We start from the raw sequence: 19,793 nt of genomic DNA on the forward strand, positions 1-19,793 counted from the left end.
ATTTTTTTTATTCTGGTCCGACGTCTGATCGGTGATCAGCATATGGCCTGAACGTTTGGCGGTGCTGAATGCTAGTAATTTGTGTTTTGCCACGCCAGTGCCGTGAAGTGTTTACGGGGTTAACAGGTTCGCCTGCCGTATATGTTTATTTCAGTTCTATGTAACGCAGGGAATCGAATTTTTTTATTGTCATTGTATTGTATGTATGTAGGTATGTTTGTATGTATGTATGTATGTATGTATGTATGTATGTATGTATGTATCTATGTATGTACAGCATGCTATGTATGTATGTATGTATGTATGTATGTATGTATGTATGTATGTATGTATGTATGTATGTATGTATGTATGTATGTATGGAATGCAGCATTCCAAATTTTGTTTCATACCTGCTACAAGGACAACAAAGTAATTCAAATTCAATTCTCTTCTATTCTACACACTTTACAAACTATTACTACTACTGTTCATGACCAGTCTGTTCAGTCAAGGGAAAGCATCTTTTTACATGTGCAGCATATATAACTGATTTTACCATCCTGCTCACGATTCTTTTGTTTGTTAGCTCTACAACAAAGATAATGAGCTATTAATGTGGTAGACCTGAAACATCGAGGTTGTCTAATTGGAGATTGCAGGTTAATGATTGATGATCCTAAAAGGAAACGGTAAAAAGAGGCAGTAAATAAATCATCCTTCATCTGATGGTCTGGATCAGCTAGATAAGGGCTTTATTGAAAGGCAGGTCAGCTCAAACTTATAGCTTTATTTCCCTCCTACACGCACACACACGCACACGCACGCATGCGCGCGCACACACACACACACAAACACACACACACACACACACACACACACACACACACACACACACGAGATGTGCCACAAGCAACTGAAGGGGACATCTCATTCTTTGATCCATGGCGAGCCATTGTGGTGGTTTCAGCTGGTAGCATCTCTTTTATCACACTGGTAGCTAATGGGAACAGAGACTTCAAGAGGTGGGGGGAAGACGACTTAAGTACGTGCACGTGCATATACACACGCACATAAGCACACGCAGCGATGGTGAGCTTATCCGGGCCCTGGAGGCAAGAACTGTTTGGTGGTGATGTTTTTCTTGTGGACCCAGGTCTCTCTGCCAGCCTTACTGCTTGACTGAGGCACACAATTTTTTCTCTTCTCTTCTCTTCTCTTCTGACGTTTTGATTTTGACTTAAATTTGCCCCAATGCTTAAAATGAAGATCCCATTTCTAAAGCAAATTTCCTTGTTTCCACCTAAAAAAAAGACCCATACACAAGTTTTTACTTCCATTTTACGCCTTATTGTGCTTTTATTCATCTCACATTTCCTCAAATGTGATCAACTATTGAGTAGAAATACTTGAAAACATCACAAGAACAATTGCCAATTGCAGCAGGACTCAGCACTTCAACCGACTTCCCGATAACAGTGTTGAAAAAAATCATGGGACTGCTACTTCGCACACATTGTCTTCATATTTTCTATAACTCTTTATTTTTCATTCTTTTTCTGTTTGTAGAACATAACAATCGTGCTTTATCATTTGACACCATTTAAATACATATCATGTCTATATATAATGTTTTACATTAGGCAGTGAGACAGTTAAAAATATACAAAACAATATTGTTTTACTAGACATAGTTTCTATTTTTTATATAATCATCGGTATCTTCATTGTCATTTCGTCATTTCATATATTTCTGTCAGATATGTGCTTAAGCTTCTGTGACCAAAATATTATTGCAGAAAACAGCAACTCCATTTTTTCAACATTTAGACATTAACTTCCAATGTATTACAGACATTCACAGTTACATGTTTACACAGTACGGATTTACAACAAAGTTCCAGAGAAAACTGTGGTAGAGTAACTTTATACAAATAAATAAAAATTCACAGGACATGAACTGTAGCCATTTCACATTTCTCTCAGTTGTTTTGCTTTTCACCGAAAACTTGTCAATTTCCAGACCCGATGCCTGAATCGCAGTAGCTGCCGCAGAAGCTAACTAGCGGTGCGCTAACACGCTATGGTAAACGTCCGGGCAAATTAAAGCTTTGTGCTTTTCGCCGTAAAAAAAAAAAAAGAAAAAAAAAAAGAAAAGAAGGAACAGCAAGAACAAAAAGAGAAACAGGCCACTCGCTTACTGGCCTGCACTTTTACATCTACATATGTATTGCCGAATACATATTGATCAAACTATAATTGGTGATACACAAACAGAAAAGTCAGGACTCAAACACAGAATTGGTCCGGGTTCTTGTGCTAGCGTACGGTATGATTCTTTTTTGTTGCTGTTGTTGCACCCAGTCATGTAAACAGACCATGGCTCTGTTGAAATTGATGTTTTGGCTTAAGGCCCTCTATTTTCTGTCAGGAATTTCAGCCACTTTTCACTGATGTTCCTGAGGAAAGCATGCAACTCGTAAACAGCATTGACTGTCAACAGTAAGGGATAGTCTGTAAGTTTGTAAATCACTTCCTCTCACCCTGTGCTTATTTTTTTTTTTGTACCTTTTCTTACCCTGTGCTTCTGCCAACCCAGATGCTAAAATGGCAGAGTTTTTGCATGTCTGCCTATTGATTTGGTCCTCCTTCACGTCGACAACATAGAGTATAAAACCTCCTAAAAATAATTCTAAAAATGTTTCCATCACATAAAAGTTTTTTCTTTTTTCTTTTTACTGAAAAAAGGAAGGAAAAATAACAGTCTCTCTCACACAAAACGTGACCGGATTGCTCCAGCTGACTTCTAAATATGAACTTCTTATTGGCATTGTGCTTTCCCACGAGCTCCTCAACTGCGCTCTGGCCTTCAGCTTCCTTTACAGAGAGCAACGCTTTGAAAAAGAGACAACTGTGTGAGATTTAGTAAACATCCACAATAAAATTGACACAGCCCTTGCTGTTAGCCATGTCAATTTTGTTCACTACTTCATCTACTATATTCACACAGGTATTTACTCGATTCATGAAGATATTGAACAAATTTCTAATCTATATCTCTATTTTTTTTCCTTTTCTCACAGTATTACACAGTATGTTTGTTTTATTATCTTTTTTAATACTCAGATTTATGGTTGTACCGGTTCACACTAACAGTCTGATGTTTTCGGAATGCAAACCAACAATGGGATATTGATCGTTGACTTAAACATGAAGGAAAATGAAAGGAGGTTGGAAAATCTTTTTCGATCAGGTATTGCCCTCGGAGGTAGGTGACTCAATTGAAATCTTGGAAGTTAGTCCTTTGTATTGTTCTCTTTTGTCTACATGCTCCAAGAGGGTTTCTTTGTTGTCTACACATTGGCCTCGGCAGTGGTCAGGTTAGAGGTCGCGCTTGCTGGGTTTGGCGGCTTAACGGGCTCCGTTGGGTTAGCCGGGTTCGGGGGAGGGATTGTCGGGCTGACTGTTGTTGTGGGGGGTTTGGGCGGACTGACCGTGGGGATGGTGGTTGTGGTGACTGTGGTCACGATGGTTGGACTAGTTGCTGGATTCACAGGGCTAGCGGCAGCAGCGGGAGGACTAGCGGGAGGTGGAGCCGGATTGACAGGGGCCACGGGGCTGTTTGTGTTGACTGGAGCCGGGGTGGCGGAGACTGGACTGGTCGGGCTGGCGGCGTTGGCTGGATTAGTGGGGCTGGATGTGTTAGCAGTATTGGTTTCCACCTGCTGCTCGGGTCCATTTTCTTGCGGTCGTCTGACAACTGCTGGAGGCTGAAGCATTATCCGAAGACGCTGGCAAAGATACACGCGCAGGTCATTAACAGTAGTGTACAGAGGTGTGGTGTTGCCGTTGTGGAATGACAACATTTTGACAAAGTCGTTGGAATGTACTTGCAAATGCTTTAAGAGTGTATTCAAAGTTTTTGCAAAAACATTCAAACGTACTTGGAGGCTAAATGCTAATTACGTGTGCAACACGTTTACGTTCATACCGCAGGGGAGCCAGATTAACAGATGAATTGTCTTCTTTTACTTTTGGCTTTTCCCTTCAGGGGTCGCCACAGCAAATAGATTGTCTCCTTCCAAGCCTGTCTCCTGCATGCTCGTCTCACTCAAGTACCTTCATATCATCTTTTACTGCTTACGATAAACCTCCTCCTTCTAGATCGCTTGCCTGTCCTTTTCCTATACATTTACTGTCTTTTCTCTGGATATGTCCAAATCATCTCAATCTGGCCTCACTGACTTTATCTCCCAAAATTCTAACATGTACTGTTCCTCTGATTTATTCATTCCTGACCCTATCCATCTTGGTCACGCCCAAAGAGAACCCCAGCATCTTCAACTCTGCTAACTCCAGCTTTCCCCCCCGTCTTTTCCTCAACGGCACTGTCTCCAGACCAAACAGCAACGCTGGTCTCACCGCAGCCTCGTACACCTTTCATTTCATTTTAGCTGAAACGCTTCTATCAAACATCACACCTGTCACTTTCCTCCATGTGTTTCAGCCTGCCTGCTCACGCTGCTTCACCTCTTTTCCACACTCTCCATTGCTCTGGACTGCTGACCCTTGATACTGAAAATCCTCCACCTTCTTTATCTCTGCTCCCTGTATCTTCACTCTTCCACTTGAGTCCCTCTCATTCGCACACAAATATATAGTACAGAATTTCTCCGAGTACAAGTCGAGTTCTTTTCCTCATTTAGGGGGATTTTTATAACCGCATAACTCAAAACAGACCATTTTTTTTCCATATATCTCTGTTTGAATAACATGAATCTGAATGCAAAATAAGTACTGTCATGTCATTTACTAGGTTGGGAGGTTGGGAGAGAAACAGCGAAGGGCAACCTTCCATTCTCTGATCTCACAACAGTCGTCTCTTGGGTAAAGAACGTCCCAAGTAAAATGATCAGCAAATTATCTCCGAAGACCTCCATTTCAAACAAAATGGATGGGTCCGAAGGTGACTGCACGAGGAAGAGCAACGAGGATGTTTGTGCAAATGATGAGCTGGAAGGTGAGGAGTTCCGTGAGTTAAATGGGAGGTGCTAATTGGTGTGTCAGATAGTGCTGATGAGGTTTAGGGCTTGTCGACAAATTGATTTTCAGCTGTATATAATAAAAAAAAAAAAAAAAGCAATGGAACTTCAAGTAGTGTATTGTTGTGACATTACTTTCAGCAAATGTGTCCACGCGCACACGTAAATTGTCTTGCATTTGTCTCATTTCCGTCCCACCCCCTCCCCCGTAACCGCAACAGTATGTTATTCAATATACCATGAAGAAATGCGACTAAAAGTACCGTCATTTAGTCATTTTAACACATAGTATGTGTTATAATTGGACAGCCAAGATCAATGTAACCACTATAGTCAGAGGTAGACATGTTTTGTCAAACTCGCCCAAAGTAACAAAAGGGAGGGGGTCGATTTTTTAGTAGAGGTACCTTCCTTTTCCAGGGCCTACCTCCACCACTCTAGCCTCCCCTCCATCTGTGGCCTACTCTCACTACAAATCACAATATCATCTGCAAACATCATAGTCGCTGGAGAGTCCTGTCTAACATCGTTTGTTGACAGGCTATCACTGTGTTTTGGCATAATGTGATCGGCTCCTGTTGTTGATGTGAGAGCAGAAGGGAGCGATGAAAACGGAAGCGCATGTGAGAGCTGTCGGTGCGGTGAAAGGTAACTTTAACTAATAAATGCTCCGATAGCACCTTAGAATGAAATGCATTCTTTGTAAGGAGTAGCTTGCTTAGCACAGATGCAGCTTACGTTTATCTTAGTATAGAAATGCAAAGCATCCAGGTGCAATTGCAGCAGCGGCTCATAACGGGACATAAAGACGCTAATGTACTGTTGCGAGCCATAGCCATTGTCAAACTAAACTTGAGGACATGCCACGTTTGAGCAAATTTGCAAGTGACAAGATGAAGGATGTATTTTAATGTTATTTTGTAATTCTTTGCTGATTCACAAGCAACGTTGCTCGTGATGTTTGAAAGTAAAGGCTGCAGCTTGCATTTGGGACTTGTCTCAAACATTGAAAAAAAAGGTGAATGGTTACAACTACATCTGATGAAGTCTGTTAAAGAAATGACTGAAGCCAGTTTTATGCTGTTGAAAATCAAAGTTTTGATGATAACTCAATGAATCTAAATTAAAAAAAAAATCGGGTTGAGGTTTTTAAAAAAAAAAAATCAGATAAGATTGAAATAAATGATTTAGATTGATTCATTTTAGTCTTAATCTGAAGGATTTTACACTCTTGACAGCACATTTTCTTTACTTTGCTTGTGCAAGTCAATACTTGTTTGCATTATGGGGGGAAATGCTTTTTTTTTTAGCATTCAGCCTGCACATATTCGTGAATATTTTTGGATGTACAGTATGTTCGAAAACACTTGCAAAACCGTTTGAACGGTGTTGAAAGTCGAAAAATGTTTCCATCACGTTGGCGGTTCCACGCTTCCACTTTAGGGCAAACTTTAGTTACGCAAAATCCAAAAGTCCTCATACCTCTTTGTAGGTGCCCTTGAGCCCAAGATACATATAAATCATGTATCCCGGTATGAGAACCATGGAAGAGAGTGCCATGAGCCAGCCCACTCCCTGACCCCAGCCTGGGAACACGTAGTCTCCCATGGTGAGAGGAACCATTTGTACGGCGCTGAACAAGAACACCCCCTGTGGGAAAGATGAGATACGTTATGCATCGTGACACCGACCACTCTCATCTCAACATGGCGGCAGGCAACAAATATTGACTTTTCACAATGTTTCATTATTCACATCAACTGTACTGATCTCACGCACAGCGACAATGAGGGGGGTGAACACCACCCAGCACATCTTCCACCACACACAAGGCTTGTAGCCAATCATCTCCTCGATGTTCGTGTAGAACTTGTTCACACCTGCCAGACAAATAAATGGAGGGTAGAAATGCATCCACAATCTATTTCAATTTGCAACAGGTTTGCCCTGCACGATGATGAGGGCGGCAAGTTGACAACTGAGCGTGCCCAAACTTGACGGGGTATGGTGACGCCTCTGAGGCACCATGCTTATCCCTTTTCAAGTGTTCTCCAACTTAATATGTTGCGAATGAACAAACAATACCTTGGTTTTAGTAACATGAGCGATACACACCGTAGCACCAGGATATGGAGATGCATTCAAAGAAGACCAAGAAGAGCAGACACATTCCACTGGCGGAATAGTAGTCAAAGAGTTTGAACACATAAATCCCACCCTGGTGGCAGACAAATGGATTTGTGCAATTTCGGCATGACATCACACGATGAGAGTTCGGAAAAGAAGCCGCCTGCCGTACCTGTGTGATGTTCGAAAGGCCGATCACGTATGACACCAGGCACACGACTGCGATGAAGATCTCTCGCCTGCCCCGAAGCACTCTGGGAAATTCATCGACTAAAGCAGTAATGAAGCCCTCCACGGTGCAGAACTGAAGGACGAGAACAGTAGGCACAGATAGAAAACATGAAAGGCTATTATGTACAAGTATTAAACCTCGCTGTGTCTTTTTGTTGCATTACTGCAATTTCATCCAAACTAAAAACTAGCTAGCGCATCCCTGTGAGGCTACCTCGAATGACCCGAAATTCCTCGTCTCAGGCGTCATTTCACAAACCGGTTATATATGTGAACAAACCGACCAATAAAAGTTGAAAACATCATGATGTGACTTTACTCAACTGACACTTTACTCAAGGACTCGTTTCACCCCACTTGGCAAAATCCACACACACTTGCGTCTTACAGGACGGCTTGACATGAGTACTCCTCTTCCTCTTCTTCCTCTGCCTCAGACAGCGAATGTACATGCAGCTTCGCAAGAACGCTCGCGTTTTTTTCACTACGTAATCCACGAAGCACAGGTTGCCCGAACGGCGGTGTCTGTTCAGCACGAATCGAGAATCAAATATAACGAAACCCGCGAACAGCGATGCAAGCCAGGAGATACATTCTCTAATTCTGACTCATTTAGTGTTTAGGCTAAAGAAGGTTGACAAACAATGGTGACAAGTTTAACAAACCGTGTTACAATACATTTTCGTAATCATTTTCTGAATGACTCAAAAACTCCATTTCTCAAAGCACTTTTGGGTAATAATTCTGGATCTTCTATATTCCAAATGATCATAGGGCAACGCACAGTATTTTCGTTACCTCATTTCAACCCTGATATTGCACAGTATGACATAAATTGAAGGCAGTGCAACCTGCAGGCACACAAAGATGATGTAGTTGCGTTAAAAAAAAAAAAAAAATGTGACCGCTCCTGTCCAAACTGGATTCTAACAGTGTACAAGGATGAAGAGGAGGGGGGGGCGATATGTACTTGCATTTGACGTTTGAGGTAAGCCAACGAGCACATTGTTACCGGGCACACTTACCTGGCTGTCTATGCCCAGCATGAGCAGCATAGAGAAGAAGAGAATAGCCCACAGCGGAGACACAGGCAACTGGGTTACAGCCTCAGGGTACGCCAGAAAAGCTAAGCCGGGACCTGGAGAGCAAGGGACACAACCCAACCAAACCCGTGACGATAAACACAACGAAACAGGGCAGCCCCGGCGGTAGAGTGGTACAGTAGTTACCTGAAGCCGCTACATCTGCAATGTCCTTCTTGGTCACGTGTGCCATGAAGCCAACGATGGAGAAGATGACAAAGCCAGCAAACATGCTGGTGCATGAATTGATGAAGCACACTATAATAGAGTCTCTAGGGAGAGGAGAGCAAGAGGAGGAAATTTACGTTTTGGATGTGGACAGAATATATTCCGGAAGTAATAGATTGCAGTGCAGATCACTTTGAAACAAACAAAAGTGATTCTTAATGTGACTCAGAATTATGCTTATGAGCATGTTGCTTTTCTTTGAGTAAACAGACTAAAGGCAAGAACCTGTCTCGCATTGTTCCTCCATGCCAACATCGGTCAACCCACCCTTGTTATTCACATTTGCCACCTAAGGTTTTTCATCAGTCTCACCTGTAGACATTATTGTTGAATGGGTTGTAGCTTCCAAGAGCTATAAGCGACCCCAATCCCAAGCCGTAGGAAAAAAAAATTTGGGTTGCGGCGTCCAGCCATACCTGATGAGAGGGGCACAAATATTTCACCCGGTTGGCCACTGCATTCATGTATAGTCATGGATCTTATTGCGCTAGCTGGTCATTACCTCTGATTCTTTGAGCTTTTCAAAATCGGGCGTGATGTAGAAGAGAATTCCCTCTCTTGCTCCAGGCAGGGTCACTCCACGAATGAAGAGAATGAAGAGCATAAAGTAGGGATATGTTGCCGAGAAGTAAACGACCTGTGAGTTTTGAGGCAGCAATTAAATGACATTTTAGACAATGAGTGGGGTTGCTAAGACTTGGTCATCATTTTACAAGTGGGGGTTTCTGGGAAATTGGTCCGTGGTAGGTCAACGTTAATGAACAAACAATTTCATGAACAGCCTCCCTCATATAACCGCTAGTCCCCGTTGTGGCCAAGGAACTAAGTAACCAAACTAAGGGTGAGGCAAAACTCAGTGACGTCAAAGCAACAAATAGCCAGATAATTAAATGTCCGTCGGCAACACTCTGTAGAAAATATTCAGTTAAGTGACCCAAAAAAGTCCAAATAATCCATTTCAGCCTCGCAACTGTGACTAGAAGCTGATTTGCTTTGTCATGCCATGAAAACAGACAAATCGTCTAAAGATTCATGACCATCAGCTCCGGAAAACGATCATCATTCTTGCCTATTTTCAAGGATACATTGAATCTAATTGAAACCCAGTCATTCCCAAATCTCGAAGAGCGCTAACTAGTCATATGACGTTCACGCAAGAAGCCAGTCTTTTGAACCACTCTTCACTGAGAGCAATGACAACTGAGTCTTTATAAAGAGCCTTTCAAAGATTTTCAGTGAGCGGCTCTTGAATTTAAGCAGCCAAAAAGTCCCATCACTAGGTCCCAGTTTGAAAGTTGAAAATGCTGAAGCTCACCATCTCAACATTTTTGCCTACCTTAGTAAATCAATTCCTGAATACACGATCAGAAAACATGTTTAGAGACATAATGACATAAAAACGCAAATTAGTGAAAGATTTGTTTGAACTTGAATGTAAATACGTGCGTTCACCCATCGATCAAAATAGTGATAAACAATTTGAAATACAGTACGAACAAGAACGCATTAAATCAGACTATTTCCATTTCATATAGTTTGAAATCACTTACACGTTATGATTACTGCATAGGAAAATGGGTAAAACACAAGTGATCTTATTGTAGAACAGTTTGAAAACATGGGCATAGCACGCATTTTGAGCAGCAACTAGGATTAGGTTTTTCCTTCACATAAAACATAGTCCCTAGCAAGCAAGCTAACAATACAATCCTAGGTTTTGGCCTCACGGCTCTTATTCACACCACAGCTTCCCATCAATGAAAAAGATGACTCATTACAGTCTCATAGATGCCACTTTTTACTGAAAGACATATTTGACTGCATTAAGGGTAATTGGAATTATGAAAATAATGAACGACTCACTCCACGTTTACAATAGGTCCGAAATTTGTTATAAATTGGCTACAGTTTTTTCCCATCTTATACTGATTATTACAAAATATCATTGCAAGGCTTTTTTTGCCTCTTGCATGCTGAGCGCACAATCCCCACATCAGACCCTCTCAAGTTTACCCCTGAAAGAAAAAGCTATAGAAAGTTGAGCTGGGGCGGAAACGTCGGTCTCCACAAAATGCGTAGTTTCATGTCAGAGGCGGATTCTGCTATCCCTTTGAAAGTAACAGTTAATCCAGTAACTCTTCCCACAGTTAATTATGTGCTATAGAGTATACTCCTGCTCCTAATGTGTCTTCAAGGCCCAAGCAAAGCTGCCGCAGCCTCACTGAGCTCATCCCCTCTTCTGCATTCGCATTCATGACAGGGTGCGAGCTATTTATTTGCCAAATGCGCAGAGGAAATATGATGTTTTGTGACCAAGTCTAATTTTATTTGCCATGGCCACGTGACAATGGCTTAGCAGGCCCACGAGGGGAGGCGAACCGCTTAGAGAGAAAGGGCACGACAAACGCAGCTCGCGGCCAGTGGCTGTTTGTTGCTCCTCCTCTATCATGGATCCACACGAACTGCTAATAGCGTCAGGAGGCTCGGAATTAGACGAGCGACTGTAAGGCATAGTTGGACTGTGAGCGCGCCTGTTTACTTCCTTTGAATTTCATTTGAACAACGCTGACTGAATCGTAAATCATGTATGAGACAATATCAGACAGATTAGTAATGCATTCCAATCACATCCATCTCTTTACTGGGGCTCGGCACAGCGCAACAGCTCTTGATATCCTAATATGCAAACGTCTTACCTTCCCTGTCCAGCTGACCCCCTTCCAGATACAGAAGTAGACGAGGACCCAAGCGATGGCCAGCGTTATCGCGAGCGGCACTCGGATCTGGCCCGGTTTTTCCAAGCCATCGGTCATTTCATGCACGTTGCGTCTATAAATTAAAGCCAGTGACAATACTGCATTTTAGACAAGCTTTCCAGACTTTTTTTCTGATTTTTAAAAAGCTGAGGGACAGGTGTCAAACTGAAGGCCTGGGCTTGAGATCTCGCCCGTCACATTTTCTGTGCCCCGTGAACGCAAATCTTGTGTCAACTCTCATGACACTTGCTAAAGTCTGTACCAACATATTCATCAAATGTATTTTAAATTACCACGCCGATTTGAACAAGAATTTAACAAAGCATTATCCTTCACTTAAGATTTCAAAGCAAGTAGGACATCAATTTGTCACGTACGTAACAATGATTAAACGATAATTTTGTTTCACCGTTAAAATGGCTCTCTGAGGGGGGCCGACGACAATGAGTTTGACACCCCCGATCTAAGGGATTTATACAGAGCTACGAGAAAATGGTATCTTACTCCCAAAACTCCACTACTGCACTGGTGAGATTGGTTGTGTCTGCAATGGAGTAATTTGTATAACACTTCTCTGTGTTCCATACATTATTGCAAGAGCTCCATGGTAGTTCCTGGATTAAAACACACACACACGAACAAATATGCCTGTGATTCACAAATTGATTGTATCCATTATCTTCATCGTGCATACTTACAGCAGTGAAGGAATTGTACAGGTAATAAATGGCCCAGGAAATGATTACAATGTAGTAAATGTTAAGCCAGAAGGAAAGGACGGCAGCTGCAAGGCCCACACCTGTCACATGCACGCACACACAGAGAATTTATGTCTCCTTGAATTAATTGTAACTGCATGATGCCGTTTGAAATGTTTGAGGAGAGGAGCTCTACCTTTAAACATAGGAGCCAGTTTCCACACACCGAGCCCTCCAATTGAGGTGTACTGACCCAGCGAGCACTCCAGCAAGAACAAGGGCATCCCAGCAAATATGAGAGTCAAAAAATAGGGAATCAAGAAGGCTCCTGGGTAGAAATGCAAGAGTGGATCAAGTCAGACATCAGCACAACCTCACCTGCATATCAGGATGGAAGTTAGCTTCTGGAGCACAAGGAAAACGTTGTTTACCTCCGCCGTTTTTGCCACAGAGATATGGAAACCTCCACACGTTGCCCAGACCAATTGCATAACCCACACACGACAGGAGGAAATCAAATTTTCCTCCCCATGTTTCTCGATCTGGCAACTCCTTTTTCTTATTTTCGGGCTTGACGTCCAGCGACTTGGGCTTGTCATTGTTGGCGGCAACCTCGTTCAGTTCCGTCACTTGGCCATCCGTTTTGGTGCCGTTCGTCGCCATATCTCTGGCTTTGGCACAGGCCCTGGCAGTCGGACGGGAGGCTTCTGCACCGGTCCACGTAGACAACAGCTTCGCGGTTTTCGCACCAAACCTTTGGAGCGAGCGTGCAGGGAGAAAGAAGCCTGCGTACACACGGCTCGTCAGTCGCCGTTAACCTGCAGGTATGGTAAATGGAGCGGTTGGTTCGAACCATTCATGTTCATGTTCGCATCGCATCGCATCGCATCAATTCATTCGTGTCTGGCGCAATAAACCCAATTAACTGAGCAAATCTGCTTTGCCTTGATATGCGCATTTCAAACAGACATTAAAGTACCTGCTGTGCATTAGCACCTTTGAGCACAGGAAGAAGAAGAAAAAAAATCCGTTCACATCAGAATCGAACACTTAAAAAAGTCATACTGGACAAAACGCAGACAACGGATTGCGCATAAACACGCGGTGGTCAAAGCCTAACTATTTCCACCGGACAAGCATAGTCTGGCATTTAATGCAGCAAACGAACAAAAGAACAACAACAACAACAACAAACAACAACAGCAACTGAAAAAATAAGAGGGAGAAACAACTTGGATGATCACAGCAAGCGCAAGACACGCGGAAGCAAATCTCCTATTGGAATCATAATAAAGAGGTGTCCTCCAATTACCACCTGCAGATTCTCCTGACGCTTCTTCAAAAGTATGCACGCAGAGAGGTCTCACGCCAGCCGCGAGACACAAGACACCGTGGAGACAAAGGGATGTCCAATGCGTAAAAGCCTTACGCATCGGTCCAAGCCGTCCATCTCAACTTAACACGCAAAACACGCACAAAAATATCTGACGGCAGATTTATGGCTGCACATTTGCAGTGGACGAAAGACGAGACACAACTGCTCATTTCTTCTTCTTTTTTTTTTTTTTAATTAATCACACGCGCGCGCGCGCACGCAAACACACGCATACACTGCGATAAAGGCATTTCTTGTGCATAAATCCACTGCCGCAAAAAACAAAACCATAATCATACATTGAGACAGTTGTTTCAAGAGAAGACACGCACGCGCACGCCAGCACACACATACCCACACACACATACACGCGCAAACATTCGTGCGCGCACACGCGTACACACTGGACTTGGCATATACTCACAGTGGACGTGAAGTGAATGTTGAGGATGCAGAGCCTGCCCCAAATCTGCGTGGATTTCTCCTCCTGTGGATGAAGTTGTAAACTCCCAATATGTCTTGGAACATCAATCGGTTTTACTTCCATTAAAAGACTTAAAGGGACCATGCAGCATCCAAGGGGTCCAAAGCGCAAGAGCTGTCCAACAGGGAGCGGTGCTGAAAAGACCGAGAGGAGGAAGAAAAAGAAGAGGAGGAAGTCGAAAAAGGAGAATAAGAGGAGCCTGAATCAACATGGGCTGCAGCCGCTTTGCCTTCTTGTGCGACTAACATCAACAAGCAGACTCAACTGCCATCCACACAGCCTCAATGTCATCTCAAAGTCGACCCCCTCCTCCTCATCTTCATCTATAGGCTGCACTGACGTCAAACTTGCACCCTTTTTCATATTGTTGCGCTCCTCAATCCAATCGCATCATTCAACATTTGTTTTAGCATTTTGTCAAAACATTGTCGAGATTTTAAAGTGATCCACATTACAAGGCAGTTTGTGCTTTATTTCCCTTGATACTCATTTAAGGATGAATGGCTCTTGAAAATATCTGCACCCATGCAGTGTCACAAATTATACACCCATTAATTTTACTGAGGTTAAAAAAAAGGAGCCTGGTGAGGGCAATGCAGACATCATTATTTGGGCAGGGAGGTTAGTCAGGGACTGTCTGCAGGTGGAGATGAATGTAGCTGGTCAATAAAAGGAGGAGGCACAATCCTACCCTCCAGTAATGAAGAGATATTGAGCAATACATCTGATTCTTGGATTAAGACTGAAAAGATATTTTCCACCAAATGTTGCAACGCAAAAGCAAAATATTTCATACCGGCAAAAATGCAATTCATTGAAAAAGTGATTATTTCTTGAGAATGAACACATTTGGTACCAGCCATTCCATTAGCCTACAAAAAAAAAAAAAAAAAGTCAACAGTGTTTGCTGCATGACAAGCTGACGGGAGAACCAGATGGTGAAAGCAATGAGGGGTGAACTAACCCACTAAATGATACCACACGAAACGCAGCATTTAAGATCCCATCTGGGGTGGCCGGCGGTCCTGCCGCGTGAAACATGATACATATTTACACACCTGCTGATGGTGCGCGCAGGCTTGTCCAATAGGCTGGTGAAATGTGACCTCCTCACCCTGCCGCCTGCTACCCTTTCCACCCGCCACTCCTGCTATCTACCCGACTATTCAAAACATTCATTTGGCTTCCACGGCCCGATTTAAGCCTCATCAGGCCAAGATGACTCTTTCTGTCATGCGTTGGTTTTTAGGAAGCGTACAGTTGTGTCAGCTCTTTCCTGGCCCACTGGCTGTAAAATCACTTTAACGTGCTGCAGGAGTTTTTTATCATTGCATTTCAAAGACTCGACTACAGTGTCGTTATTTTACAATATGTGGATGCGGTGGACTGGCATTTCTGTGTGGCTCCCAGCCAAATTCGCAAAACATTCATGTTAGCACCGTTGAAGATTCTTAATTGTTCACAGGTGTGAAGGTGAGTGTTTGTCTGCGTGTGTGATTATGACTGAAACTCAGCTGGGAAATGCTCCAGCTCACCCATGTCCCTATGAGCATAAGCCGAAGAGAAAATGTATGGATCACTGGATGTACACTCAGCACTAGACCTTCAATTAGGCAAACATATATCTTCATGTCAGATCCAATAGAAGGGCTGCATCATCGGCGGTATTGAATTTACATGTGTATTATGGTTGTAGAGGGGAGGGGTAGAGCATTATACTGCACGGTTTGTCGTTTCAAATCAAATTAGCTTCTTTGTAGAGTTCCATTCGATAACAATATTAGAGACACTTCGGTCTCCTCCGGAATTTCTATACCACCGTAAGCTACAAACCAACTTACTACTAAATTAATACCTGCACAGCTCTCTGATATAATTTTATTTTCCGTACGGATATGTTGAGGCCAGTGAGCGTCAAATTGTGTTTGAAATGCCGCACATTTCCTCATATAGTGATTTGGCGTGTGAAACAGCTGTAGTGCTTGTGCCATTGCTCCCAAGGTGGGGGGGGGGGGGGGGGGGGGGGGGGGGGGGGGATCAGTTGCATAAAAATAACCAAGTGTTCGTGGCAAAAAGTCTTTTTTGAGGAAAATACTAGAGGAGCCCATGCATGTCTTTAATTTGAAGAACATTTTATGTCCATGTACATTTTAAGTAGGTTAAGTAGATCTTTTAAGTATTTTTTCGTATGGCTCTTAAACTGCATTTATTTGGAGATAGATTGAATTGAAATATGAAAAAGTACCTGATCTTGAGATGGGCAATTGCTGCATTATTATCACATTATGTTGGCATCAACGATTTGACAGCTGTCCTCCAAACAATGCAAAAAGTAAAACGACACATCAAAATTCGAGGAATAATAGTAACTGCATTTCACTAACACTGGGGCACATTCAAATAATTGGAAATTGAGCACTTTAATCGCTGCCACTAACTGTACGTTTTTTTCAGTTTGTTATTGTTTCATTCAAAATCATGCGAGAGAAGCCTGGATACATTTTTTTCCTAATCCGCATATACATTTGGTTCAAGCTTGCACTTGGAGTTTGTGCTCAATATTGTGATGCACATGGGTTGAGTCATCATCTTAACGCTGCTGTGCAATTTGAGGCCACAGATGAGCTAATTAGCATGATGATGTGCCATTAGTATGCTAATCAAAAGCAATTCACATATTTTATTCATATTGTCGCAAAGTTGTTTTCCTCCTGCAAAAAACATGCACGCATCTCTTTAGATCACATTATTTTTCTCATACACAACCAACATATAAGTGACATTTCTGTTTGACTCTCGCCAGCCCAAATATTTACAGAGGTGCATCCTTCAGCATGTATTAAGACTGAAATCATGTCTAATGTCGAGGTCCCACATGGAATGCTGCTGTCCTTGTTAGCATCAGCCTCAAACTGCCATTGCTGCTGTGCATGAGCGTGTAATAACAGTGAAGTGGCCCACTTGCGTCTTCACAACACACATTTTTCATCCGGGAAACGATGCCTAGCTCCCACTTGCATGTGCTGAGCGGAATGGAGGAGCCCGGGTGCGCTTGTGATGTTGGTACACTGTCCATGATTGGATGCGGCTCACAGTGCGATGCACATGTTGTATAGCTTGCTCTTACGTGCCCACTCTCCTTCGGCGTAGCGTTTGTTTAGCATGACCTAAATTGCTATGAAGTGAGTGTCCCGGCAGCTCTGTCTCGCCTTTTTCTTTGTGAGCCTCTTCTTGCTTTCTCGCGAGGGAGCAAACAAGCTGAGAGAACAGTTTTTTTCGAAAACCAACAGCTTCTGCCAGGCATACTTTGCATACGTGGCAAAGTATTGTAGGATTTAAGCAGGTCCGCTCTTCTCCGATATTTCACCTGCCTAACTTGTGGCGCATCTGTCTGCATCTTTGCTACCAGTGTTGAAAATTACGAGCATTTTCTTTCACTGGGATGGAACAGTTGCGGGTGACTCCAATAAACATCACTTTGCGCAAATCCATTGAAATGTGCAGCATAAATTTCAGAACATTGACAGGTCTGGCATTAACACATGCACGTGTTGAGGATGTGCCATGCAACAACCGGCGCAAGAAAATGAAAATAAACAAATGACCTCAATGACAAACAGTATGGGGGCACTAAAACGCTTCAAATTTTGTACGTGAGTTGCTAGGCAACAGCTTAAACCAATCTCCGTCTTTTCTCCCCCCTCATTCCTACGATCCCCCCAAGTGGCTCTCCTCTGGGCCTCTGGGATCGCACCACTGCTATCATTGAAAATGATTAATTAACTTCTACGAAAAGGTCCATTAATGATGCAGATTAAGTTTCGAGGGGTTAAAAGGCACCGCAAGAAAACCAGGAAGGCATTGGAAGCTTCAGATGCACGTCAGAGTCGGAAACAGCATCCATCAAGGTGAAAACCTCCTTGGTTTTAATCGAAATATCTTAATAGTGAGCATGTTTTCATGATATCGATCATTTTGCTAACCTCGGGCGGTAATGGTCTCTCCATTATGAACAAATTGGGTTCTACCATACTGACAGTATCTTCACAATCTTCATAATAATTTAGAACTTTTGACAACCAGTCACTTGATGACACAAATCTGCAGATTCAGTGACCACAAATTTGGTCATCGAACTGCGGGCTAGGGTGTCCCGGTGGCATTTCCACATGGGGCGGCATGACTCAGTGGCAGTGTAGATGTTTCTCAACTGAGAGGTTGTGGGTCTGATCCCCCGTCCACTGTGATCATGTCAAAGTGCCCTTGAGCAAGACACTTGAAACCCCCAGTTGCTCGCCAGAAGGCAAATTATTAGAGATGGTAAAATCGAGTCCAGAAAGTAAACATCCTCCCGCAGTTTGGCTTTAGCCACATGTGCTTTCACTCAAAAGGGTAAGTTAAGGAGCTCATTTGACTGCAAGATCTTTAGAAGCACCTGCGGCCAAAGCCAAACTGTGGCAGGGTTTTGACTTTCTGGACCTGGATTTCTCATTTCTGTTTTAAAAGTATAGTCAGTGTAAAGCGCTATCAGTAGCTGAGGTAGAAAAGCGATATAAGTGAGCATCTTTTCACTGATGGACACCCTTGTTCGGTGTTCGCTTTGGAAAAAAAAAAAAGGCCTGATAAGGCTATTCCATTAATGTCCATGTATTATTTGGTATGTTTATTTTGAAGTTGGCTCATGTAACGCATTGATGGCGTGATTTAACATTTCTACTTCCTTGGCGCGTGCTATGTATGGACATGGAAAGCAGAGGGTCGTGCAAGATGTCCAGAATGTGTGCCAAAAATGCAGGGAAGCAGAGAGGCGGGGTGTGCTCATAGTTATAATTTAATTAAGGTTATGTGACAAAATAATACAGGATCAAAAAATGATGTGGACTGTGCCAAAAAAAAACTTTAAAAAGTGAAAACTAAATACAATCAAAATTGACGAGACAGCAATGACCACCTGGGCAGGACACAACTGGTGCAGGGTGCTGATTGGCAGACACAAGGGAAGCAGTTTGGCGAGGACAGGTGTTCACAATCGAACTAAAAAGACACTATCATAAGGGGGCCACAAACATGTACTAGAAACATGAACAAAACCAACCGACAAACCCGGAATGTGAAAAGACAAACCGACAAAACCCCGATATCAACTCAAAACACAACAGATACCACCCCAGAATACAACAGCATATCAGCGCGTACCAAATGAACATAAACCCATGACGATTAAATAGAAAAACACGGACAAGAAAGCACACGGTACTGTTTTGATCACGGATTAAATCTGCCGAAATCTGCCACTACTGAACACAGATAAACTGTCATTCAAAAACAATTTGGGACCATTGGCAGATGCTTGATTCTCAGGTTAGCGATTCCATTGGTTTACGGGAGGCGCAAAGTCCAAAATTCACACAGCAAACCGTACTCATGCACTTGAATGGATTTAGTTTAGCAAAGGTGAGGGGCTCTTGAATACCGATTTGCACAACTTTTACACCAAATTTCAGAGCAATGAGTACTAACTTAGGTTTTGCCCTTCATATTTGGAGGAAACAATGGTTCGGAATGAAAATCAAATACAAATCATTCCCCCTCGGGTGACAAACAAAGTATTTGAAGGTGCATGCAGCACATATGCATGAGGGAGCATAGAAAGAAAACGAGACGCGGGGTCTGTCGTCAGTCCCACCAAATTGTGGGGAGGCGAGCCACGGAGCCCTTTAAGTATGAGCTGCAATCCTTTCTCAGCACACTGGCCCTGCTAATCCCCTCCATTCTAGCCAATCACTATGGA

The 19,793-nt window shown here is 42.9% G+C and overlaps 1 protein-coding gene across 3 annotated transcripts; it reads right to left on the bottom strand.

Annotated features, from left to right (window-relative positions):
- Positions 1–1,485: 1,485 nt before the first annotated feature.
- On the bottom strand, positions 1,486–14,281 carry LOC148427732 (sodium- and chloride-dependent GABA transporter 1-like). 3 transcript variants are annotated; one of them, XM_088407410.1, is made up of 15 exons: positions 13,943–14,281; positions 12,575–12,961; positions 12,340–12,471; positions 12,144–12,244; positions 11,950–12,059; positions 11,386–11,518; positions 9,192–9,326; positions 9,002–9,105; positions 8,609–8,733; positions 8,405–8,517; positions 7,321–7,452; positions 7,137–7,239; positions 6,801–6,901; positions 6,504–6,671; positions 1,486–3,770 (listed from the first exon to the last, which is right to left on the bottom strand). In XM_088407410.1, exons 2-15 carry the CDS (start codon positions 12,804–12,806, stop codon positions 3,333–3,335), a joined length of 2,127 nt encoding a protein of 708 aa, XP_088263536.1. In that variant the 5' UTR covers positions 12,807–12,961; positions 13,943–14,281; the 3' UTR covers positions 1,486–3,332. The 3 variants fall into 3 exon arrangements, with proteins under 3 accessions (XP_088263536.1, XP_088263534.1, XP_088263535.1); XM_088407408.1 differs by having other exon boundaries at positions 7,137–7,452; XM_088407409.1 differs by lacking the exon at positions 13,943–14,281 and adding an exon at positions 13,459–13,587 and having other exon boundaries at positions 7,137–7,452.
- Positions 14,282–19,793: the final 5,512 nt, after the last annotated feature.

This window comes from Hippichthys cyanospilos, chromosome 2, assembly GCF_059441005.1.
Source record: "Hippichthys cyanospilos isolate Australia breed blue-spotted pipefish chromosome 2, RoL_Hcya_1.0, whole genome shotgun sequence".
In the NCBI taxonomy this organism is placed as follows: Eukaryota; Metazoa; Chordata; class Actinopteri; order Syngnathiformes; family Syngnathidae; genus Hippichthys; species Hippichthys cyanospilos.